This window comes from Python bivittatus, unplaced genomic scaffold (assembly GCF_059951505.1).
Source record: "Python bivittatus isolate LINGU-HERP-01145 unplaced genomic scaffold, Pbiv_v1 ctg000480_np1212, whole genome shotgun sequence".
In the NCBI taxonomy this organism is placed as follows: Eukaryota; Metazoa; Chordata; class Lepidosauria; order Squamata; family Pythonidae; genus Python; species Python bivittatus.
The window spans coordinates 13,747,172-13,773,799 of record NW_028277075.1 but is presented as its reverse complement, the minus strand read 5'-3'; the positions used below and the strand labels follow the sequence as shown (position 1 = coordinate 13,773,799).

Below are 26,628 nucleotides of genomic sequence, written 5' to 3'. Positions count from 1 at the left end.
GAGATTGGTCCTCACAGCTCTAAGGGAGACATGGCTTTATGACTTAATGTGCAGTACGGAACCAGCCAATTGTCGATGATAAATCGTGATTAAGAAACGTCTGCTCCGGGTGCTGGGAAGCATCGACCCGAAAGGCGACGCAGCAACTCACTTCTGCCTCCAGGAGCGCTAATGGGCTAATTCTTCCAGCTACAGTACTCAGAGAGAGTGAGCATCTGAGACGCAGAGGGAGGAGTAGACGCTGCCCTCTCCCACACGTTGCCCCACTTGTACTCCTCCCCGTTTGCCTACATGCAACAGTCCTCGAAGGAGGATGTTCCCGAAAGCTTCCCCCCAGGAAGAAAAGTCAATCGGTGGCTATTGCCCCTTTCACCAATTCCGTTTTTATTTCAAATAAGATGAAGGCAGCCCTAATCCCCCTGCTCCAAATCTATGTTTAGAGTACGCTTCGACCCTCAGCTGCTCTCTTCCCCCGCCTCCTGCCCGTCTTCCACTACCCACCCGGGTCCACAAGCCTTCCCCGAAAGACTACGTATCCCGAAATGCTCCGCAACACATAACACCCCCACCACGCCCGGCTACGAAGCCCTGCTCCGCCGGCAGGGCGTCCACCAATGAGCGACAGAGAGGAGGGTTAAGTTGTGCGGCGCTAAGGTGGATGGCGGGGTTTCGGTGGGGCGGAGCTTCAGCACGTTAGAGGGCCGGGCAGGCGAAGCTGCTGTCCCGGTCTCCAGCGAGTGACGCCGGGCGTCTGCCGAGAGCGGGCGCGATGCCGGTCCATTCGCGGGAGAAGAAAGAAAACAATCACGATGAGATGGAGGTGGACTACGGGGAAAACGAGGGCAGCAGCTCCGAGGAAGAGGAGTCCGAGAGCTCGTCCGTGTCCGAGGAGGGGGACAGCTCAGGTGAAGCGGGGAAAGGGCTCCTGGGCGCACATGCTGGAGCGAAACAGCGGATCTGTCGCGCTTGGGGTTAGATGGGGGCAGAAGGGAGGACTCAGCCCCGCCCCGTCCGGCTCTGTTGCTGTGCCAGGACGATTCTGCGGTTTTTGCAACCCTTATGGCCCCTTTCGGCATTCCCCCCCCTCCTTCGCCATGGGGGACTTGTTAGGATGCCCCCGGGGTCTGCGCCCCTCACCTGGGCGGGCAAGGCAGTGGCCTCACTTTCCTAATAGTTTCCTCCCGGGGTCATTGGGGAGAGCCATTCTCTTCTCTGCCCCTAATCCTTTCCCCCCCTCCTTTGGTGATAAACCTGCGGTGTGGTGTATTGTCTGCAGCCAGCTCGGTGGGGGAAATTTCTGTAAGCTGGGAAGGAGTTGGTTTCCGCCGTGGCTTTAGTCTTTTGGTGTGCCACAAAAAAAGGATGCCAGAAATGCATTCAGACAGATAGGCAAGCATCTAATTCTTGGGCCAGTGGCTTTATGGACTAAATTGCAAAATGGTCCTAATATGAAGGATGCAGTTTGCTGTCTTGCTGTTTCTTCCTTTCCTTTTAAAGAACAGGTGTTTCATAGTCATACCTTCTCTGGTGCCTTCTAGAAACAGGGAATGTGACTAATATAGCTTGAGGGTTAGTTAGTTTGTTGAAACCCCTATTATTTTTTCTCTCCCAGGTCTTTGGAATGTCCCATATTTATTTGTCTGATAAATGTTCCCAGGGCATTTTCTATCCTATCTTTAGGGTTAAGGTTAGATGATAATGGTTTCAACGCATGAATCAAATCAGTGCCTCAAAACAAACTGTAGATTGACAGTAACTAACCAGAATAGTAGCTTAAGGTTGTATTTGCCTTTTTATTCAAGCCTCAAACAAGATACATGTGCAAAAATGTTGGCTGATAGTCTTGTGTGTTTCAGTTCTTATCTCAAAATTACTCTAAAATCACTGGAGTTAGTATGCCTGATATGCCATTCTTATACTTAATGCTGAACGCCTTGGACACTTGGAAGTAAAGCATAGTGAGGTTAAAGATGATCCGTCTCAGCATATGATTGGTTCATCTTAGCATTTGACATTGCTATATTAACCTTCTGAATACATAAATCACATTTTAATTTATAGGTATTATATCTGTGGCAGCCTGTGGTATTAGGATGTTGGACTGGGACCAGCGGGCTTCCATGATGAGTGTAGAACATAGGTCCACAATCCTGGAGGAATGGTAGAATGTAAATTTAATAAATAAATTATATTCTATCAACTTGTATGCCATTTTCTTTAAACACTATCTAAGTTACTCTTTTCATATATTTAGATATTGCAGGAATAAATGCAATTATTTAGTTGCCTCAGTCTAGTGTTGGTCATTTTCATTAAACTAAAATACAATATGAGCCAATATATCCTGTGGGAAAAATTCTGAGGATACCTTCCACCCATGGTGTGTTCAAATTTGGACATTAGAGATGAAAGAGAAGTTTTTCTATCCATTACATCCTTCTCTAACATCAAGTTGGATTTGATTCCTGGTGTCTTCATAGACAGACCCCTACAGTTTTCTTAGCAACAGCATGGAAAAGGTTTGCGATGGTCTTCTTTGGAAGGTGGTGTTTTTTCAGCTTCTCAGTCTACTCTACAACCCTGTAGTAGAGGGTTCTGTAGGTTCTCTGTAGGTTCTCCCATAACCAGGGACACTAACCAGGCATTACCCTAATTAGCTTATGAACCCAGGCCAGGCCAGCTGGGTGCTGCCACATGTTGACGTGCATCCCTTTCCTCTAATGTAGAAATAAAGTTTGATCTCAATATATGCTGCAATATAGGACAACATGGAACAGGGCAGCATATAGAGAAAGTACATATGGAGAGGCTTCTGCTGCTTGAGGAAATTGCCAAGCATTTGCTCCTCCGTACGTCTTATTTTGGGAAGGTTAGGCATTTGTTTCTTGATTATTCACTGTGGTGTCTTTAGTTACACTTAATGTTTATGCTTCTCTGTGTTTGAAGAACAGAGTTTGTGTATATTGTTCTCCAGCATTCCTAAGAGTTATTAAGAAAGAATAATAGTATGCTCTTAAGTTTCTCCTGCTTCAGTTTCAATAGAATTAGGAGGCACCAAAACTCCAGTTTTTTGACAAGTGCTCTGTCTATATTCTGGTGTCAGTCCAGACAAATAGGAATAAAATCCTTTACATGTTATTGGGATGGGCATTGTTTTTTTATCTTTGAGTCACATAGTCATAAGTTGAGGAAACACATCTAAAGTACTGTTTTGTGGCACCTAGTCTTAGAAGCAGGAGAAAATCCCTTTTGTTCTTGGCCTAGAGAGCACTGCCATTAAAAATATGCACCTATCTTCATTCCTTTTTCGTCTCTTAATGGCATTAGTTTAGAATGCAGCCCTCAGCTTGCTGAAAGCTCCAAGGAAGAGGCCTAAGTCTAGCTCAGTGTTTCTCAGCCTTGGCAACTTTAAGATCATGCTGGCTAGGGAATTTTGGGAATTGAAGTCCACAGATCTTAAAGTTGCCAAGGCTGAGAAACACTGAGCTAGATCCACTGCTCCAAAGAAGTCAGTACAGTGGAACAGCACTTATACCATTGAAAACACATCTGATATACAATATCTGATATATTGTTGGAAAACTCCAGAACAGCATCTTTCAGGAAGGAATGAGGGAGGGTATGATAAATAGAATGCTTCACCCCTTAATTTCCCTTGTGTGCTTCTGAAAAGACCCCCTAACTATGTCAGCCCCAAGCCAGACATAGAGATGTTTGTTCCGTTGGAATTGGAGGCTACATTCACACAGAACAGAAAGCCAGGGTTTTAAAGAGTTTCATTGATGCTTTAAGTGAAGTATAACATATTAAACTAGGCTTCCCCACTAGGCATAACTTTCTGATATAGAGCTAAACAAAACTGATGCCTAAAACACCTTTGTAAAACTTTCGGATGGTTTTTAATAAAGCAAGAATAATTAATAAATACAATACAATTATTAGAATGTCTAATTGCTAATTCTAATAATATCATTCTGTGTCAATTGTTTCTTGTTCCACTACATATTTTAAAGACTTGGTAATCAATGAACCCAGGAGATTTGGATTTTCTCTAATGCATACTTGATCAGCCCAACTTTTAGTTGAAAGATCTTTCTCATGTGGAAGAAAATTTCTTTTAGAGAAACAAATTGGGACCAAATTTGTGAGTATCTTAGGTTCCTTCTCTTAGGACATATAACCTGTTAATTACTCCACAAATTTGGTAAAGATGACAAAAAATAAAACTTTGCAAATAAAAAAAACAGTATTTCCACCGGTCAAGGGGAAAAATCCATTTAACTGACATGTGCTTCTTCTAGTTTTTAATTTTTAAGACCTTAAGTAGTATTAAAGATAAATATGATAAAGATATACTATAGACATTAAATAAGACGCTTAAAATTACAGAGTTAGATAGCATTTGGATGAAGTTTAGCAAGATGACTCAAGTAACTTCTTGCAATATTATTCGGGATTTTTTTTTTTTTTTGAGCCAAAGGAAAGGATAGTAAATCTGTAAAGTAAGTCCTGCTGCTTATGTACTGGACAGTTGGACGGCAGAGATAATAAATGCCATCAGCCATTGGAAAAAATCAGTGGTGCACCTTCTCTCAAAGAAGCCATATGGCCATATTAGACAACTTCTCCCTAGTCTCCAACCTCCCCTTTTAGGAGAAGGTGGTGGGGAATCAGTTACAGAAGATCCTTGATGATATGGATTATCAAGATCCTTTCAAGTCAGTATTCAGGTCTGGGCACGGGACAGAAAACAGCATTGGGTTTTGTGGTGGCTAATCTACATCAGGGCTTACAGAGTGGGAGTGCTCCTTTTAGAATTCAGCTTTGATCAGCTGTAGTATCTTTTTGGAGTAGGGGGCACTGTCCTGTAGACATCCTGCTCCTACCTTAGTGGATGTGTCTAGTCAGTAGTAAAGAAGGAGGAGATATTAAGCTCCTGATAGCTGCAGTATGGGGTGCCCTAGGGTTTGGCTTTCTCCCCATTCCTGTTTAACACTTATGTGAAGCTGTTGCAAGACATCATCTATCAGTCTGGGCTAAGTTATAATTAGCACACTGATTGTATTCAATTCTATGGTGCCATCCCAGGTCAAACCTTGCTTAGAAGTTGCTTAGAAGCCTTGACATCCAACAGATGTCTGGAGTCCAAAGGCTGTGAAGGACTAGATGGGTCAAAACAAACTGAAATTGAATGCTAGCAAAATGGTGTTACTGTTTATCTAGAAACATCTTAGCTCATTGATGGCTCTGGGTGGAATTACTTTCAGGTATATGTTTACAATCTAGGGATCTTCCTGGATTCATAGCTCCTGTTGAAAGAGCAGGTAGAAGTTGTGGCTGGGGGGGTGGGAGTGGGTGGGGTTTTGCTTAGCTTAGGCTGATGCAGCACTTGAAACTCTATTTGGATAACTCATGCCCTCTTTACCATGAGCTTAGACCTATTGTAACACATTCACATGGAGCTGCCTTTGAAGATGATCCATTTGATAGAAAATGCAGCAGTCATCAGCAGGTAAGAGCCAGTATTGTAACATATCACACCAATTCTCTGGTTGTTGCTTTGGTTACCTGTGGTTTCTGAGTCCAGTTGAAAGTGGTGGTTTTAACCAATAAAGCTCTAGGTGGCTTTGCATTAGGATAGCTTAGAGATCATCTACTACATATAGAATCAGGTAGGGGGTGGAAACTTTGGATCCATCCCTACAACCAGTAAGAGGACATAACCCTGAAGACACTCCTCCCCAGTGGGATACTTTGTCCCCAGAGGTGTGCCTGACTTGTTCTTTACAGACTTTCTGCAATGCAATAAAGATGATTTTGTTTATGTGGGCATTGGTGGTAGTTTGTTTAATGCTCTTTATCTGAGATTTTGTAGTGTCCTGGTGCATTTTCACTTGGTTTGTCTAGTTGTCTTTACACTGTCTTTATAGGTTTTTTGTTTTAAAAATATTGTAAATCACTTGCAGTCTTGGGAACTGCAGTTTATTTAAACAAACAAACAAATAAATACTGAAAATATAGTACAGGTATTCCCAATAAGCCAAAGTGGTTTCTCTCCCTCAAATAAACCCAGCAATAAATTTTTCTGCAGCTGACTGAAAAACTCCATAGCAGATTTCACGGATAAACAAAAAATGACTGGAGAAATAAGAAAAAGCATGTTTGTTCTCTCTCTCTTTTTTTTTTTTAACTAAATGCTTCTTGGCTTGATAGCTAGCTGGCCTTGGCTGATACTCCCAAAACTAAACAGGATCAGAATTCTTCATGTTTTGGATGAGAAACCACTAGGAAATCCCATTGCTATAAGCTACACTGGGAGGTCAAAGGAACGTTTCAGAAGAAGGCAGTGGCAAACAAGTTGTTGCTAAGAAAACTGCATGGATGTGCCCATGAAATAATCAGGCATCAAGCGTGACTCAAAGGAGACTTAACTTTTGCTTACTTCATTAAAGAGTCCCAGAGTGATTCTTAGAGGTAAAAATACAACATTACGAAACTTTTTTTTTTTTAAAGTACCAACTTACAAAGCAAGCTATTTAATTCATATTGAATCCAATAGTTTTAAAATCAGCCACTATGTAAAATGGTACCAAGAACATCACTGGTGCATCATAAGTATCTGGTGAAAGTGAATTACTAACAATGCCTGATGCACCTCCAAAGGTTGTGTGTCCAATAATCAAAGTGTCACAGCTGAGAAGGCCCTTGCACAAATCACTCATGATTCCCTAGGTATGTCTGGAGGTTGAGTCATGGCAACTGGACTTCTTTTCTTTTTGGTTAGAGACGTTTCGCTACTTGTCCAAGCAGCTTCTTCAGTCTAAAAAGTTGCTTGGGGGACCCCATTAAAAGTCTTCCAGGGTGGCTGGGTTTCTTACTAACATGATGGGCTCATTGAAGGGACAATAGGAGATGTGATAGTAGAGTCTTTGAGATGTAGATGTCTTACTCCTAATCCCTCACTCATCCCCAAGGGGATGTTAAATGTTGCTTTCCTGGTGAACTTTTGAACTGTTCTTAATCTTCCTGGGGACTGATGAAAGGATGGAAAATGGGAGACAAGTTGTGTTTGAGGCCTCTACCTCTGTTGAGGGAAGGATTTTCCACTTTGGCATAAATGGATTCCTTCACTCCTCTCTCAAACCACCTATCTTCTCTGTCCAAAATTTGAACATTATTGTCCCCAAATGAGTGTCCTTTTTCCTTTAGATGAAAGTAAACTGCTGATTCTAGTCCTGTGTTGTTACTCCTCCTGTGCTGGGGCATCCTCTTGTGTAAAAGCTGTTTGGTTTCTCCAATGCAGAGTGCTGAACGCTCCTCACTGCACTGGATTGCATATACTACATTGCTCTTATGTTTTGGTGTTCGATCTTTGGCGTGTACAAGCCTCTGTCTTGGTGTGTTAGCGGGTTTGAAAAACACAGGTATGTCCACCCATCTCTGATTCAATAAGAGGGAATGTTACATCTCACAGAGATGATGGTTGGACAAGGAGCACTATGTGGGCCACCTTGAACTCTTGAGAAAAAAGCACAATACTAATTTAACAGAATAATTATATAATAGTGTGTATGTAACAAGCACATTTTAGTCTTTCTGGCTTGTTTCAATATAAATTACAGTTTAGGATTCAGATGAACTTCTGATTGCTTTATTACAACTGAAGGAAGGAAAAAGGGAGTGTGTAAATTTGTAGGGGATGGTTCTTTGCTGTTACCACAATTAATGCTTTAATTGATGGTGTAAAACAACTATTGTAAATTTTCCTGTAAAACTATTTTGAGAGCTGGGATACTTGTATTTGAGTGACATGTAAATCAATAGGAGGTGGTTTCTATTTCAAATCTTGGCTAAACAATGAACTCTTTAAGTGGGCTGCCCAAGGGCATCGTTTATCATTCTCAATCTTCCACTTGTGATATGGGAAAAACAGCATCTTAGGTTATAAATATGAATTGGGAAATGTATGCTAAACATCTTGAATGGCTAGAAAGTGCTGCTTCAATTATGAACTTGATTTCCTGATATGCAAACTTGGTGTACTATACATTGAATTGAGTTTGCATTGCAGGCATTACCGTATTGATAGAAGCTGAAGTCATATACATGTTTAGGTCCTTGGTGCCTGAATTAAGAAGTGATGTTCTGTAGAAAATGTTACCTATGGCTTTCTTTAGCTGAAAGGGATGATGAATTATTGATGGGGAGGGAAGAATGGCAACAATTAAAAATATTTCCTAAACTGTTTGCCCTGTTCTTCAGGAATAACATGTTAACACAGAATGATAGGGGCCTAATACATGAATGAATATTTCTGTGCATCTTCATTTGTAAGCGGTGTTTTGTGGTTGGTATTCACCTTGCTAGAGAGCCAGTTTGGTGTAGCGGTTATGGCATCAGGCTAGAAACTGGGAGACCATGAGTTCTAGTCCCGGCTTAGGCACAAAGTGAGCTGGGTGACCTAGGGCCAGTCATTTTCTCTCAGCCATAGGAAGGAGGCAGTGGCAAACCACTTCTGAAAAACCTTGCCAAGAAAACTTCAGGGACTTGTCCAGGTAGTCTCCAAGAATCAGACATGACTGAACAGATTAAAAAAAAAAAATCAACTTGCTATAGGCCTACAGTAGCAAAAGTTTGATGTTGCTTTATCAGTTAAGGCAATGGTATAGATTTGTTCATGCAGTCTATAGAGCATATTAAAATGTTGCTGTAATTGTACAGAATCTGTTTTACAGAACTAGCCATGTTATGAAATTATGAAAGCCTAAGAATTTACCATTGTTTAAACTGGCAAAAAACCTTCAATTTTTCTGTTGCTGTTGTGGTACAGAAAAATGTTACTAACATTACATTCCTTCTAATTGATTCAAAAGTTATGGTTCCTTGGTGGTCAGTATTTCAAAGATTATAGCTGGTTGTAAGATGAAATGCATACTTAAGCGATATAGTTCGTATCAAAGAATAGAAATATATAGAAATAATTTTATATAATGTATCTGTTTTCCAGCAGATTTAGAAAGTATTTCAAATATTAATTTCTTTAAGCTTAATTTAGAACTTGAACCACTCTTAATGAAAAGGTCAGCTTCGTCATAGAGTAAAGTAGTTTGGAAGAAACAAACTAGTTATGTTTGTAAAAGTGGATAATTTTCATTGCAGAAATGGATGATGAGGATTGTGAAAGAAGAAGAATGGAGTGTTTAGATGAGATGTCTGATCTTGAAAAACAGTTTACAGATCTCAAAGATCAGTAAGTAAACCAATAATTTAGAACTTCTCCTGAATTCTAATTCAGCTATAGTCTTGAGTATGTACTTTAACTTGTCCATCTAAATCAGGAGTGGGCAGAAGATTGATCAGGATTTATTGGTATATCTCTGAATGATTTACAGCAGATCAACAACAGTTTTTAAACTGTCAGTTGTTTATGAATTGCTACAATTAAAAAAGAACCCCTTTTTCCTTAGGTCTCTGAAGCAAAGAAAACATTGGAGAAAACAAAAAAACCCTCTATATCTCTGTCTGTCTGTCTATCTCCAATTTAGCTTTTATAGATCAGAGGCTATCTTCAAGGTTCATGGAGTTGCATGTAGCCCTGGGTAATCAGACTATAGACACTGGTTTACATAGAATAGCAGCTGTTCTACAGCATTTCAAAAAAGAGCCTTTCTCAGGCTTACTTATCAGTACAAGGTATGGAAATGCAATCTTTTGTGTGCCTAGCGAGTACTTTACCATTGAATACTTCCCAAATTCAAGTGTCCATCCCAATCTGAAGATCTGTGAAAATGGTTTTAGAATTCTGAGTTTTGTGTAAATATTTATGCGTGCACATGCTTTAAAGCTTGTGTAAGTTAATTAAATTCCAAAACATACTGAGAGCTTTCTTACCTTCTACAGTAGAAGTGGTGGAAGTAATATTCCATGGAAACTTCAGAAACTGAAACTTGCTAATTTATCTCTGTCTCCCTAAGCTTACCAGAGACATTCAAGTGGGCATTTGCTTGGACATCAAGGGGGTTTCTAAAGGATGACAGTTTGATAAGACAGTCCTGTATGGGTGCTTTTTGTTCATATATTAAGAAGTGAGACTTTTGTTGTTTGTATGGAATGTTTATGAGAGTGGGGAGAGAAGATGGCCTCTTCTCACCTTATCTGTTGTACTCTGCTTCTTAAAGTAGCTTGCTCTCATTTGGAAAGAGACTGGGCAGTGAGAAAATTGCAGTTGTCCAATGTGCTGAGCAAAGTAAGATTTTCATGTTCTTGTTCATATAAAGAGCAGTCCACTCCTGTTCTATGTGTAAATAGAATGATCATAACCTGCATTTGCAAAATGTTTCACTGTAGAGTCTGAAGTTGCTTAATATTTCTATATTAGCTATGTGAACATAATGGCAATGCTTATAAAATAACAAGTATTTTAGACCCATTTAAGCCACTCTAAATTCTTAATCTTCTCATCAGACTATTTGATTGCATTTTATTTACAGCTTGGTATTATTTGCTGAATATTTATTTTTGTTAGCTTTCCTGAAAGCAGCAATGCTGAAAACATGGAGTTTTTACAAAGATGTATTGGGAAGCATGGAGAAGACACTGATTTAGAGCAAGACTTTGCTTCCCATTAGAAATGGGAGTTCCAGGGATTGGAATTTGTCTCAGGAGACACTCCTTTTGGCTGAAGGAGAAGGGGGGGGTGTCTTAAATTTTTTCTCCTTGTAGCTAATTAACTTAATTTTTTTTTTTTTGGTCCCTTCCAGAAGACAGAGAAACATAACCACTACCCGCTTCCCTTTTCTGCCAGTAGGTTCAGTGAATAGAAGGAACACTTTCAGATCCAGCCCAAACAATGTCTAAATAAAAACGTTGGCTGTAATTTAATGTATTTTTAGGTCTGTTTTTGAATCTTACTAATTTCTTCTGAGCTAATGGGCTTAACAGGAATGCCCATTGCCATTCAAGAAGACAGATCTTAGAAATATTAATATACATTGTTCTCCTTTCTTTAATATAATGTACTCCATCTTCCTTATATTAAGACTTTACAAAGAGAGATTAAGCCAAGTGGATGCAAAACTACAGGAGGTCATTGCGGGAAAGGCGCCCGAGTACTTGGAACCACTGGCAGCTCTGCAAGAAAACATGCAAATCCGAACAAAAGTGGCAGGTAAGTGCATGAAGTAGATCTTGTTGACTCAGTTAAGTATATCGCTGCAGGGCAAGGGTAGAAGTAAAATGCTGACAAAAATTTCAGGGTCTCTGAAGCCTTTGACTTAAAAAAAATTGATGTTGAAATTTCTGCTACATTTTTTGGCCTCCTATTTGAATAACAGTAGCACACAGTATCATTCATTACAGCATCGCCTCTTCTGTTTCCCAAATAAATGCACGCATATAATCTTTCACAAAAAGCAATCATAGGTGTGCTGCTCCTTTGTGGGAGAAGCTTGAAAATACAGAGCTGGGTAATACCTTTATTAAAACTAACCAACATGACACAAAGGGGCGTCATGTTGGTTGGGTTTGTTTGTTTGTTTTTGCCCCTTCCTGAAGACAGAGAAACATAATCATTACCTGCTTCAGGTTTTTAAGTTTTTAAGTTCCTCAGATCTCTTCATCAAGAAACATCCCCTGCTTCACAAAAACATCAGCCAGATATTTAAGATATGAGAACTTGCTGTTGCAAATCAGTCTCAAGATGGCAGCTATGTCTCAGTCAGAATTAGGTGGTTTTGATAACAGATTATATCCAATTTTCAGGAAAAAAGAAAATGGTTACTCCCCTAGTTGTAAAAATACAAAGCAATTAATATGCAATCTATCTTTGTCCTACCTTTCAGTTGCTTCTGGGCTGCTGTTTTCTTCAGAGGGCTGGTTGAGGTGTAATATATCTGGCATGCTAAGATTGTGTTGTTAGAAAATCATCTTTAGTACTTTATACCTAAAAACTGCTTTAAAAACATCAGTTCCTTGCTGTGTCCAAAACAATGAACTTTGGTTTAAAATTGGCTTTTTATCTTGGATCATTAAATAATAGTTAAATGATACTTTAAGATCCTGGCTGGTAAACGGAGTTTTTTGTTTCAGATTTTATGGTCAACTGTGGTTCAGAATAACTGGAATCAATTTATCAAAGGAGGGAACATACTATGTGTTCATTCCTGTTTTAAGAAACTCTGATTCATTAAGAGGGAATGTTACATTTGCATCTGTATCTCATATTAGGACAGGTCTATACAATATTTTTTCATTTTAAGAAATGTACTGGGGGACTGTACAAAAAAGGCAGGACCAGGTTAAAAAAAAAGAATATAATAATATAATATATGGATTAAAAATATTTATTTTTTTCTCTTTCCCAGTATTTTATAGTTATTTTTTAATTGTGACTGTTTTTATGTATTGTTTTTAATTAAGTGCTGTACGCCACCCAGAGTCACTTTAATGTGAGATGGGCAACTATCATATTTATAAATATGATAAATAAATAAATAATATATGAATATGATAAATAAGTAACTTTTGGATGCTTTAAATTAAATTTTACTGTATATACTTTGAGCAAAGAGGCCGCCTCTTTCTTGCGCAGTGAACTACTTGCAAACCAGAATGGAAAACAGGATTTGGAAACTCAGTAACTGAGATGCTGCTGGGCCGCCTAGATGGAACCTCCCTTAATGATCATAAATTTGCGAAAGGTTTTTTGCAGTCCGCTAAATTGAGCAGGAAGTTTTTCAATCTTGTCTGTTGCTACCCATCTGCTTGCATATTGTTGCTAAATAGTAATAACATTTTTAGTGCCACACTATTTTGTTGCAGTTGACACAAGAAATAAAGGTATTCTTGAATCACAGCTCAGAAGCTGGGCAGGGAGATTTCTGCGTTGGCTCCAGAAACTCCAAGGTTTTTCTCATCAGACTGCAGGCCCCCCAAAATAATGTTTCTTGCTGTCCATTCTGCGTTGCAGCAAACAGAAAATGCCATTTCTCCTTTCTACCTGGTCCCTTTCCTCTTGGCCAATCACTCACAAAGAAAAAGCTCAGTGGATTAGTTTTGTTTTATTTTTGCTGCCTACCCAGTGCATAGCAGGCAGGGATCGGAGGCTGATTTCTTGTTTGCTTTCAACAAGGAAGTGGTTCCTCCATTCAGTGGCACATTGTGGAGTAAGCAACAAAAGAGGAAGACAGAGGATGTTGGAGAAATTCAGTGGTGCTTTTCAGAGCTTTCCGGGGGCCACATCTAAAGCATTGGTGGGCCCATGCAGATAGTAACATCATCAGTGTGATCATCATAATCTGAAGGAAGGAGGGAAGTTAGGAGGGTTGGTTCTCTGACGCTAGCTTTTTAGAATTAAGATTACATTATATGCCACTTATTAAGAAGTTCACACTCTCTGGTCTGTTTACCATCAGTGCTTTCCTTTTGATTTTGACTTTTTCAGGCCATGCAACAAATATATAATTGATCTAGAATTTTAAAAAACGGAGGAAGGAGGGTTGTTCATTGAGTAAATGAACTGTAAACCGTAATGGCTGCCCATCTTGCTGGTCTGAATTCATGTTCACTGGACAAGTCTGGGGTAGTTCATATTAGGTTAATATTAATTCAACCAGTGTTCAAATTCTGTAAGTCTTCTGTAAATGATGATAGCAAATATTCGTACAGATAATGTTAAGATCTATAACTGTCAAAGCAGCACTTGAGCCTTGTAAAGCCAGGGGAGATATCTCAGTGGATTGGGATTAAAATTCATTTAGGCATTGCACAAATGGAGACATAAAAGAAATCCTTTTTGTAAATCCCACTATTGCCTGTTGGGAATTTTCAGAATGGGTGGGAATACATTCTGTGATGCTTCTCTCCAATTAATTTTAAGTACATGTTTATTTGTAGGTATCTACAGAGAACTCTGCTTGGAATCCGTGAAAAACAAGTATGAATGTGAAATTCAGGCATCCCGACAGCACTGTGAGGTATTGCTGTTAGCTGGAAATGTTTTAATCTGCCTAAAATTGATTGGACTTAGTTCTGGGGTAACGTGCACACCCAGCTAAGCTATAAAGTTGCAAAACAACATGAAAGGACAATATTATACACTTATACCTACAAAAAAGGCAGTTTGTCTTGAAAAGTATCTTGACAGCTTTATCAGTCTCACTAATTGTTCTTGAGAAATCCTTGCTTAAAGTTTTTTTTATTATGTTTTTGCAATTACATTGAAAGCCTATAATGAATCAGATGGGTCCAACTTTTGTATACTTAGAGACAATATACATCCTGCATAAATCTTACCCAGGCTATTTTATGATACACATCAGTTTTATGACATCACCTGAACCACATTTTTGCATATTTTGTGTGCAGTTTTAGTTTCAAGAAGCACTTCTGTGATCTGGCATATTAGCTGCATACTCAGGGAGAAAACAAAGCATTCAGATATTATTTAATTCAATTTGTTCATGAAGCATTTAATATTATTAAATGAGGTCAGAGTAAATGGATGGAATTTGTATTTTTCTAAACAATTTAGGCATACAGCTATAACTAAAACATTGATTTGTAAGAGAGTACAGCTTTCATGTAGCCTAACAGTGAATTTCACACACACACGCCAAATTCTTTATGTAACTTGTATGGTTTTTGTGGTATTAAAATATAGTACTGTGCAAAGGTTTTAGGCAGGTGTGAAAAAATGCTGTAAAGTAAGAATGCTTTCAAAAATATATATTGTAATTGTTTATGTTTATCTATTTACAAAGTGAGCAAACAGAAGAGAAATCCAAATCAAAATTTGATGTGACCACCCTTTGCCTTCAAAACAGCATCAATTCATCTAGGTACACTTGCATACATTTTTTGAAGGAACTCGGCAGGTAGGTTGTTCCAAACATCTTGGAGAACTAACCACAGATCTCCTGTGGATGTAGGCTGCCTCAAATCCTTCTGTCTCTTCATGTAATCCCAGACAGACTTGATGATGGTGAGATCAGGGCTCTGTGAGGGTCTAACCATCACTTCCAGGACTCCTTGTTCTTCTTTACGCTGAAGATAGTTCTTAATGACATTGGCTGTATGTTTGGGGTCGTTGTCCTGCTGCAGAATAAATTTGGGGCCAATCACACGCCTCCCTGATGGTATGGCATGATGGATAAGTATCTGCCTGTATTTCTCAGCATTGAGGACACCATTGATCCTGACCAAATCTCCAACTCCATTTGCAGAAATGCAGCCCCAAACTTGCAAAGAACCTCCACCATGCTTCACTGTTGCCTGCAGACACTCATTATTGTACCGCTCTCCAGCCCTTTGGCAAACAAACTACCTCCTGCTACAACCAAATATTTCCAATTTTGACTCATCAGTCCAGAGCACCTGCTGCCATTTTTCTGCACCCCAGTTCCTATGTTTTCATGCATAGTTGAGTCACTTAGCCCTGTTTCCACATCAGAGGTATGGCTTTTTGGCCACAACTCTTCCATGAAGACCACTTCTGGCCAGACTTCTCCAGACAGTAGATAGGTATACCTGGGTCCCACTGGTTTCTGCCAGTTCTGTGCTGATGGCACTGCTGGACATCTTCCGATGTCAAAGGGAGTAAGCATGATGTGTCTTTCATCTGCTGCATTAAATTTCCTGGCCGACCACTGCATCTACGGTCTTCAACGTTGCCCGTTTCTTTGTGCTTCTTCAAAAGAGCTTGAACAGCACAACTTGAAACCCCAATCTGCTTTGAAATTTTTGCCTGGGAGAGACCTTGCTGATGCAGTAGAACTACCTTGTGTCTTGTTGCTGTGCTCAGCCTTGCCATGGTGTATGACCCATGACATGAAACTGTCTTCCACAACCTCACCTTAGTAGCAGAGTTTGGCTGTTCCTCACCCAGTTTTAAGCCTTCTACACAGCTGTTTGTTTCAGTTAATGACTGTGTTTCAACCTACATATGAAATTGATGATCATTAGCACCTGCTTGGTATAATTGGTTAATCATACACCTGACTCTAATCCTACAAGATCCCTGACTTTGTGCAAGTGTACAAAGTGTGCAAGAGTAAGAATTGATGCTGTTTTGAAGGCAAAGGGTAGTCACCAAATATTGATTTGGTTTGGATTTCTCTTCTGTTTGCTTACTTTGCATTTTGTAAATTGATAAACATAAACAATTACAATATATATTTTTGAAAGCATTCTTACTTTATAGCATTTTTTCACACCTGCCTAAAACCTTTGCAAAGTACTGTATGTTCTTAAAGATACCAGAAGCAGGTATAAGATTAGTAGATTTCCACTTGTGATGTTAAAGCCCAATTCATTCGTAACAATCCTAGACTCATGAACTATATTTTATGAGTCTTCAGTCTATTACAGCAGAATGCACATTTGGTGGATAAATAAACAGGAACAAACTGTGTCAAATTATTTAACTACTTCTTTCCCATGATCTCATACACCCATCTACCTTTGGTGAAATATCTGATACCAAAGCCTTTCATTATCAATGAACCAAGAAACTCTGCTTAAAGTCTCACTCCAAATCAGTATCTGATGCTGATAAGTGAGGAAGGCTTTAGGACCCAATTTATTCCTAATTTGATAAACCATTATTTATCTGATTGAAATTATTACCTGTCAGCCTTGCAAGGTAGTCCAGACAGGATGCATGCCCAGATGAACTAATTCTACTTTACTGTAAGGTTACATTAACAGAACCTTGCAAGTCTGAAGGTACATTTCTCCCCTATCACCTTTATAACCCAAGAAACTAGAGAGGGTCCCTTCTGAGATGTTTGCTATACCCACATTCCTTCTGCAGGCTAAGCTGCTTCTTATCTGACCTTTCCCCTGGCTGTGGCTCTTCCCTCTATTTCCCATGGTCATTCCCACATACCATTACATTATCTCATACAGTCCTTAATCATTTGAAGATATACAGACCAGATTCAAACACACATGAAAATAGGGCTTGGTCAACAGCCAGTAGCCCCAGGCTGAATGTTAAGCATCATATGGATCTCTGCTCGCACAGTATCAGAAATATCACTGCATCAGCATTAACTCTTTATATGAACTTTGCAAATCTCAAATTCCTGCCTGCAGGAAACTTTCTAGAGACAAGGCTGGTCATTACTGGGCAAAACAGATCTGGATGAGTATAACAGGTATAAAAGTTTTTGCCATCTGGATACTTTTTGCATATAAATAGGGTTTAGAAAACTTCAGGGTCTCCTTTGTTTTGTTTGGCCTTGACTTTAAAGAAGCTACAAATTATAAAACATTTTTTAAAAAGTGGAGGCCTTTGCTTTGTGTAGTACGTTTAGGGCATCTCTGTTTTATTGGAATTGCATGTGCTTCCACTTTTCTGTAGCTCTTAGTATTGCCTTTATTCAGTAGCTTTTTATTTTCCATATCTATGAAACTAGACTTTCCATTTTGTGGAGTTTAAATAATATTTGGGACAAGAAAATCTCTTTTAACCCTTGTTATAACATACACCCCCTTGGAATTTCTGTGAAAAGAGAACATCTCTATTTGTGAACATGTTATCTGCTTCACATAACTTTCTCAGCATGAATACCCTATTAATTTTTCCTTTCAGAGTGAAAAGCTCTTGTTGTATGACACTGTTCAGAGTGAACTAGAAGAGAAAATCAGACGGCTTGAAGAAGACCGGCATAGTATTGATATTACCTCAGGTAACTTACTATTCAACATATAAAGCTTGAATGGATGGGTAACCATCCAAATAAATTAGAATCCATGTAATGAAGATTGCAGTGAATCGCAGCACATATTTAGTTGATCTTAATCTAAAATAGAACCTATTTTGTCTACAAACCTAATTGAGAAGAACTAAAATAAGAGCCTTAAGTTATCTCTTCAGATTTGCCTTCTGCTTGCACATTCTCCCTCAAAAATTTGATCAGCTAGCTCAGTGTTTCTCAGCCTCAGCAACTTTAAGATGGGTGGACTTCAACTCCCAGAATTCCCCAGCCAGCATGCTGGGAATTGAAGTCCACCCATCTGAGAAGTTGCTGAAGTTGAGAAATACTGAGCTAGCTCATGCCTCTTGATGAGGCCTTGGGTTTGCTCCCTGGCATCTTGTGGTATCTAAAATTAACCTAAAGCAGGTATCCCCAAACTCTTTAGCTCATTGACCCTTTCATGAACCTTCAGATCGTTCATCAATCCCCAAACATTTATTATATGAAAGTAATTTAATAAATGCTACTTTAACTAACAGTATTATGAATAATAACAACAACGACCCTTTGGATGGTCCCATCGGCCCTTGGGGGTTGATATTGACCACTTTGGGGAACCCTGACTTAAAGGATGTATGCATATAGATAATTCACCATCCTCTGAACACCTGACCTATTTGAAGGTGGGTAGTTTGTGAAGAAGTAAGTGTGGGGAGGGGGTAAGGGAAAGCAAACACAATTGTGGCAGTTTGGGCAACTTTTTTTCTTACTGTTTTAAAATAGCCCTCATAATACCTTAAGTACCATTTAAGATATAAACCTGTTTTTTTTTTTTTTCAAAATGTAGAAGCCTGTCTTTTCAGAGGTGCTCAGCCTGCACGGCCTGTGAACTGTGGGATTAAAACAGGTGTAACTGCAACATTTTTTTCTTTCTCAGAGTTATGGAATGATGAACTTCAATCTAGGAAAAAAAGGAAGGATCTATTTAGTCCAGAGAAGAAGAAACCTGTTGTTGTATCAGATATCCTTTAAGAGCTGCCACTGTGCAAAGCACTGAAAAAGAGTAAGAAGTAGTAAGCAAAATTAATGAAATGCAGGAGATAAGGCTAAAGAAAAAGAAAACCTGACTAATTTTAGTTTACACCAACACTCTTCAATCTATTTCTCCATGCATTTCTGTCCTTGCAAACCAAGAATGTTTGTAAACGTAGCTTTTTTTCATTTGGTACCTTCAAGTCAGTGTTGACTCTTGGCGACTGCCTGGACTAGTCCTTGCAGTTTCCTTGGCAAGATTTCGGAAGTGGTTTGCCATTGCCTGCTTCCTAGGGCTGAGAGAGAGTGACTGGCCCAAGGTCACCCAGGGGGCTTTTGTGGCTAAGGTGGGACTAGAACTCACGGTCTCCCAGCTTCTAGCCTGAAGTCTTAACCGCTACACCAAACTGACTCTTATCTTTATAACTTACCTATTGGGTATAATTAGTTCAATTACATTGTTGCTTATTTATATCACCTTTCCTACAACTTCCATAGGGAAACATAGGCTGGTAGTTTGTGACAGAAATCATGAGCACTATATTTGATTGAAGCCTAAGCATAAATTTGACCACAGTAGTTATCATATTACATGTCTGGTTTAGGCAATATAATATCATGATATTAACCCCTCTAAATATTGTCATAGATGGAGTGCTGAAGAGAAGGTGGGATTGGTGCTGGCATCTTGTTATGAACACTCCTATCCCAGATTTCTTTTCACTTGTTAGGACTTTGATATTTATGTGTAGATCATTTTTTTCCCCAGAAAGTAGAGCTTGAAAGGATATAATGCTGTATAATGAAAAGCATGCATTTTAATTTAAATGTCAATGCTTAAAAATAATAAATGTGGTAGGAAAATAATTTATGAATTTATAGAAATACACTTATGACCTTCCATTATTCCTGCTCCAAAGTGGCCTAATAAGGCTGTGAACATACCTATAAGACTATATTTCAGTCTTTACTTTTGCTAATTATATGGAGCTGAAGTTCTCTAAATTATTTTACTATGCTTTTAGTTATTATTGATTTTATGTTCTATCCTTTCTTCAAGAGAGCATATATGGTATAGAAATCCATATAAGAAAATGTGTTTCTCTTGGTGCTTCAAGGTAAATCTTAGTTTTTGGAAATATTTATGCCCCATGCTTAAGAAGGATTTAGCATCACATTAGCTTTAATCGTACCATACCAAGCATGTATCAAAGTGGTATGATGTAGAGAGTAAGAAAGATGACCTTGATGAACATAGGGGAGATCGCTTACCAAAGCGACAGGTGGAAAAACAAATGTTAAATCCTAACAAGCGAAAAGTATGTGGAAGCAGCTGAGACAGACACCTCCCTAATTTACATGGATACAAGAAGGGGAAGAGGTACAGCACAATCAGACTTGCACATTCTGTTGTTATAGTACTCTCAATAAAAGTAGTTTTAGCTTTCTTTTGGAGTTGATTCCTGGTCTGATCTACTTAGTGGGGGTGACACATATAGATTTTTTTAATGTAATCCACTTTGGAAAAAGAACAACCTCCTTAACATATTAACGGCCCTATATTGTGTATATGCTACAAGATCTTGATATACTTGAAGACTGGACAACAATAAGGAAAGTATGTATATTTTTAAGGCAAAGAATGATGCCTAGTTTTTAAAGTATTTATAAGAGGTCATGGGTATATGTCCATTTTTAGACTATGCAAATAAAGAAAAAGATGATCCTGTAACTTTATTTTGTGAGAAAAGAGACATATGATGGTGGATCTTATTGGCTGGTTTGATAATGGATTGATAGGTTGCTCCTACACAAATGTGTATATATACTCAGGTATTTGAAACAAACCATCAAACAAAAAGAAATGAAATAAAGTGAAAATCTAGCATAATTGCAATGCATGAAGTTACCTGTCCCTTGGATCTAAGAAAGTAGAATGATAGGCCTGAAAGGCAGAAATCATGACTCTGTTTGCAGTTCTTATAAGTTACTATATAACAAAGAGAATCTCATTCTAAAGTAGTACTCAAAGGATAGTATCTTTCCTTAACTATATATATTATTGTATGGATTCTATATTCCATATGGCATGTAAGGCAAGCAGACCTGGGCTAGCAGGAAAGATATAGGTGGAATGATGCAGAAATGTCTGAAAATACTGATTGTTGGTAGTGATGGCAGGGGGAAAAGGATTTATAGTAATAGAGGCAACCAGATATATTCAAGAATATACTTAAGAGAATTATACTTTGGAAGATTTATACTGGTTAGTTATTTACAGTAATTATTAGGGCTATGCATGCTTTGAAAACTCCATGACCCTTAAAACAGCCATGACTTCTTTTCAGACTCTTACTTTAATGAATAGAGAATTATTATACTCATGTGAAGTCTGAAGTGCTCCTAACAAATCATTTTTGAAGTATGCCCAGCCATATTAATTATATAAGACATACAAAATAATAAAACAGATTAAATCATATCAACATTCATGAGCAATTCAGCAGAGTGATTTTAAGGAATTCAAAACAAGGTGAATATTTTCAGCATGCACCTAAATTATAATAATCATTTCTAGCATGCACCTAAAATGGAACATACCTTACTTTTAGGGGGGAAATGTTCCACCGAGTGGGCAGCAGAACAGGAAAGGCCTTCCCAATTAATTCCAAATGAATCTCCACAATATGTAACACAACCAGGAAGGTACTTGATGATGGTTACAGTATTTAGGCAAATCTCCATGACAGACACTGGCCTTCTGGTATCTTAGTCCTTGTTTTTAAGACCTTGGAAGTTAAGCTTGACCAGACATACAGACATAGATACATGCACACTTCTCGGCATTGAACATTAGAACAGCAAATTGTGCCTCTGTGTATTTTTTCATAGGAGTTGTTGTGAAATTGTTCTTTAAAATGAAATTTCTTTAGAAGGTAGCTTAACCCTAACCCTAAAGAATAACTAAAAAAAAAATGAAAACTTTTTTTTTCAGGCAATGGCTACGTTGGGACCACATAGAGTGAAAGCAGAACGTAAGGCAACTTATTTGACTGTCGCGGTTAATTGCATGGAGCAGCCAATTACAGCTGCCAGTGCCCTGCTCCACTGCTGCTGAAAAGCAGAGGCACTGTGACCATGAATTCACTGATGATGTACCCAAGTGCCCTTTCTTTTATGCTGTGATCCTTTGTAGAATACTAATATCCACAGCAGCTTCTCCCCAACTTTCCATTTCCTTTCCCACCCTAAATGTTAGGCTGCAGTTCCTAGCAACTAGCTGAATGTGAGAAGATTTAAATATAATAAGGACAATAGTGGGAAACTGATTCATGCCCTTGATGGTTTGGGGACAATTTTCGTTATTTTGGAAAGTTGAGAAGAGTTGGCCTGAGTCAGGTGGCACCTAGATCAAATCAAATTGATAAATTTGTTTAGAATATGTTCTTATCAAAACAATAAATCTGTTTAAACAATGTTACAACATGAATAAAATTTAGCGAGTAATACATAATATTTAGATCCCAAGCTAACTATCGCATAGCTGACTTAAGAGAATTCATTTGTATGAATGTACTTTCAATAACAATCTACAATCTATTTCTGGTTAAGAGCGAATGGAAAGTCACTCATGCATGTATTAACAGGGTGTAAAGTAGAGAGAAAACAACTTCTTAAAGCAACTGTTACATTTCATCAGCATTGTCTGCGCTACCTCTTTCCAGCACCTGTCAAGTTGGAAAAACACCTACACAGCACACGATCTGAGGAAGGAAGACTCTATTATAATGGGGAATGGTATGGACGTGGACAGACAATATGTATTGATAGGAAAGACGAATGCCCTACAAGGTGTGACTTTTTAAAATAAATTGAATACAGTTCAAGGATTTTTCCCCCTACTGTCTTATGTGTTTAGGGCATATGTAGCTAATTTGTGCATAACAGTTGTGCAGCTGGTGAGGGTGGGAATCCACAGCAAAGCATCCTTAGCAGGGTAGCATCAGCCAGAGCAGAATAAGGAGAGCTGGCAACTAGTTCCCTTTTTATTTCCACTTCAACCAACCTTTTTTTCCCTTTGTATTTTCCAATCCATCTGCCTCTAATGGAAAGAATATTCTTGATGGGGTACTGTATTCTGTAGCTCTTGAGTCTGCTTCCCAAGAACTATAACTGTGAACCTTAATTAATGTCCTTGAAATTGTATTTTGAAAGAAGTATTTGGGTTCAGTGCCTGAGACAGAAAGTGAATTTGGGGCTGTGTGGAATTCAAGATCCAAGCCTGAACAAAATGCTCATATTCTGCAAGTGGTACAGAATTAAAAGTAAAATTGTCTAATTAGACAAATGTGATGTTCTTTGCAAAAATTCCTCAAGGAGGAAGACTTCTTAACCTCCACTGGGAAGCACATTCCATAACTTAAGATACATGGCTGGATGCAGCCATGTATCAGTGGAGGAAGTGTTCAGTACACCTTTTCATGCATGCCCAAGTTCCTGAACATTATCTCCCTTTCATTATCGTGGCAAGTTCTCCACGTGGTTGCTTGGGTTGGAAAGAGCAGGATTGTGAATAGGAGGAGATGCCCATGTTACTAGGCACATTAGCACTGCTATCCCCATTTAAATTGTCCTTCTTTGTGTTTCTGTACCATAAGTATCTATGAAGTCCATTGGCTAAACCAGCACATTGGTTTAGTTATGCATAGACTGGTACAAGGAAGACCATTATTTTAGGAATCTTTATCCCAGCCTTTGTAGAGGTTTCATGTAAAATAAGTTCCAGTTTCCAGTTGAACACTGGGAAAGTACATACAATATATGATGAAATCATTGAACATGTCTTCCTCCAGTATACATATCTCTGTCTCTTTTTATGTAAGGAAAAAGAAATATAGATGAAATAAAGTAAGCATCCCAGTTTTGCTCTGTTTCACCTTACTGGAATGCTGTTTTGTAAATAAAACAGACCTAATGATTTATACCTAGGTTATTGTAGGATTGCTATAGATAAACAACAAAAGAGATGAAAGTTTCTGAAGATATCACTGTTCCCAATTTGCTTATTCTCTTATTGAATCTAGTCATATATCCATACATGTTTTTTCTTGGCAAAGGAAAGCTGTTTACAAATGTGAATTTTTTGCAAACCAATGCAGCAGTATTGAGTATACTTTTAGCATTAATGTTGTAGTATTCTGTTAGTTTTCCTTCATTTCCCAAGGCACTTGCTATAATATTTTTACATTTTATTACCAGTAATTATAGTCCTGTTTATCAATTGCCATGCAGGTTGGGGTAATACTGTAGTTGTATAGGGACACTAATGTGCTCCTAATTTCTCTTTTCCCTCTTCCTTTTCAGTGCTATAATTACAACAATTAACCATGATGAAGTGTGGTTTAAGAGGCCTGATGGAAGCAAATCCAAACTATATATTTCCCAGCTACAGAAAGGAAAATATTCCATCAGACATAATCACAACTGACTATTAAACTAACCAGACAGTGTTAGCCTGCTTGAAGTGTCATAAGATGGAAGATGTATTTACTGTGTGCTCTCATCTATCTTTGTGGCAGTATCTGTGTATTTTTAGTAGTATAAGTAATCTTCATGCAGATGTCTTAGAATAGGTGACACATAATCATGTTGAACATGACGTTTTGCCTTTAATTTGAGTTCAGTGCCTGACACAGAAAATAGCTTTGGATTGTCTGGAATTCATGGTTAAGACTGCAGTCCTGTAAAGCTTTGTGCATGCAAGAGCTAGAAATGTACATTCAGGCACTTCTATTTTTATTTTTTCCTGCAACTGAATCAAGAAGTCAGTTATGAAGTTGTTTAATTGCAGAGGTGGTAGAGGGGAGTTGAAAAAGGATGCGGTGGAACTATTTTCTCTGGGTATTTGTATAATTCTTCATCATATGGATCTGTGGCTTCCAGATGTTGCTGAACTACAACTCCCAGCATCCCTTACCATTGGTCCTATGAGCTAGAGCTGCTGGGCTTCTCCACCTCTGATACTGGCACCTAGCTTTTTAGGGTTATACTCTAAAAATCAGTTGTATAAAATTGAAAGTAGTAGGCAGTTATCTAAAATCATGTAATTGTGAGGTCCGTTGCTGCATAGCAATTGCTCTTTTTAGCAGTCTTACTTGTCTTGCAAACGTAGATTACCTTTTGCAAGAGTTACATGGGTATAGTCTAGTGGTGAATTTTTTTTTAAATTAACTGAAAACAACAAAAAGTGGGGATCCCAAAGAGTTGGTCTAGTTGTGCTACTTGAGACAAATTGTTACCAGTTTCTTTGTAATTACGAAAATAGAAAGTAGCCATAAAGACATTGCTTCAAGGCAAATGGCACTATATCTCATCGTATTAAATCCCCTTTCTCTTCAAGTTAAAAGTGCCAGTTCTATAAATGATGAAATAATAACCAAAAGTATTGCTGCATATACTGCATATTGACCTATAATAAAATGTATCTATAGTTAAGCAATGTGTAATCTTTCAAAATTGTATATTGGGCAGAAAAAATATAGTGTTTGCTGCTTCAAAATCCTAGAAAGGTTTGGGTTTGTAAAATTTGATATTGAGGTAAGATCTTCTAGCTTTACATGTTTGAGGCACATAGAAGGGGGTGTGGTGGGTGCGGGGAGAAGACATTATTTGGTGGTTTCTGTGCACTTTAAATCCATTAAGATGAACTTTTGGAAAAAGCCTTTGTCTGATGGAAAAGCCTGCCAAAAGTGTTTTTATGCTTGTGCTTAGATTGGTGCTAAATCTGACTCTTAATATGCAGCCTCAATCTTTTTTTTTAGTCCTGAGTTAGAGATTCAGTGGATAAAGTAATAATCATCTCAACTCCATATCCAGCAAACATTGTAATGACAAGGATGGGTAGCTATATAAAGAAAGCTGAAACTTATTTATAGTGGAGATGTGAACACAGTCATCCCTGGAAGACATAGATACCAGAAGGTTGTATGAATCAGCCACTTAGCTGCAGGCAAACGTTTTTATCTGTTCTTTTACTTGAGTTTTAAAGGTCTTGGAGGGGAATGTTGCTTAAATCTCAATTCAGTGGTCTTGATTCTGACAACTTTCAAGTCCTTGCCGTGACAGCTTTTGGCAACCAGAAGAATATCACCTTCAGTTATCAGAAAGTGCCTGCCACTATTCAGAGATGGCTTTGTGTGTCTTGGAATGTATTTATTTTGTTTCTGGCATGAAGGATCGGCAACATCTGCTTTTGTATAGATCCATAGGTTGGAAGCATATCTGTCTCTGTCTGCAATGTGTTACAAACTCTTTGTTACAGTTACTAAGTCTCAAAACAATAAAACTGCTTTCAACTTTTTGTGGGAACATATTTGCTGATAATGGAAAACAGTTTGACCATTGCCAAAAGTCTACCGAAAACTGGGCTTATATATTTAATTCAGAGGAGTAATCTTCTTACTCTGCATAACACTCATATTAGCCAAACGTATATAAAGTATTAATGACAGGTTGGCTTTGACAACCCCTCTGTATGTACACAGTTTGATAAAGCTTTTTTTGTAATGATGAAATATTTGTATTTTTTAACCTAGTGTATAAATAAAATAACTCGTCATGGAGAATCCAGATAATTGAACTGTGGTTTGTGGTTTCTATACTGTAAATATGGAACTGAATCCAAGAATCTCTCATGAAGATAGTTTTTTAAAATTATGCCACACAGCATAGTGGATCTAATAGGTTTGGTATGTCAGCATTTGTGGCTGTCACCGTCAAACTCTTTTTTTAATATGTTACATCTATGAATGAGCCGCAAGTCTAGAAAAGCCATTGGATTCTTATAACAACAGCAATGAGATTTTGAGAGCAAACTTTACAATGCTCTGAGGTCTGT

General features: G+C 38.3%; 1 protein-coding gene across 1 annotated transcript; it reads left to right on the top strand.

Annotated features, from left to right (window-relative positions):
• Window positions 1–634: 634 nt before the first annotated feature.
• BRMS1L (BRMS1 like transcriptional repressor) lies at window positions 635–24,958 on the top strand. Its single transcript, XM_007430678.3, has 10 exons — window positions 635–905; window positions 9,160–9,250; window positions 11,040–11,167; window positions 13,894–13,973; window positions 17,594–17,690; window positions 18,637–18,720; window positions 20,285–20,349; window positions 21,727–21,766; window positions 22,457–22,583; window positions 24,096–24,958. The coding sequence occupies exons 1-10, from the start codon at window positions 770–772 to the stop codon at window positions 24,217–24,219; spliced, it is 972 nt and encodes a 323-aa protein (XP_007430740.1). The 5' UTR covers window positions 635–769; the 3' UTR covers window positions 24,220–24,958.
• Window positions 24,959–26,628: the final 1,670 nt, after the last annotated feature.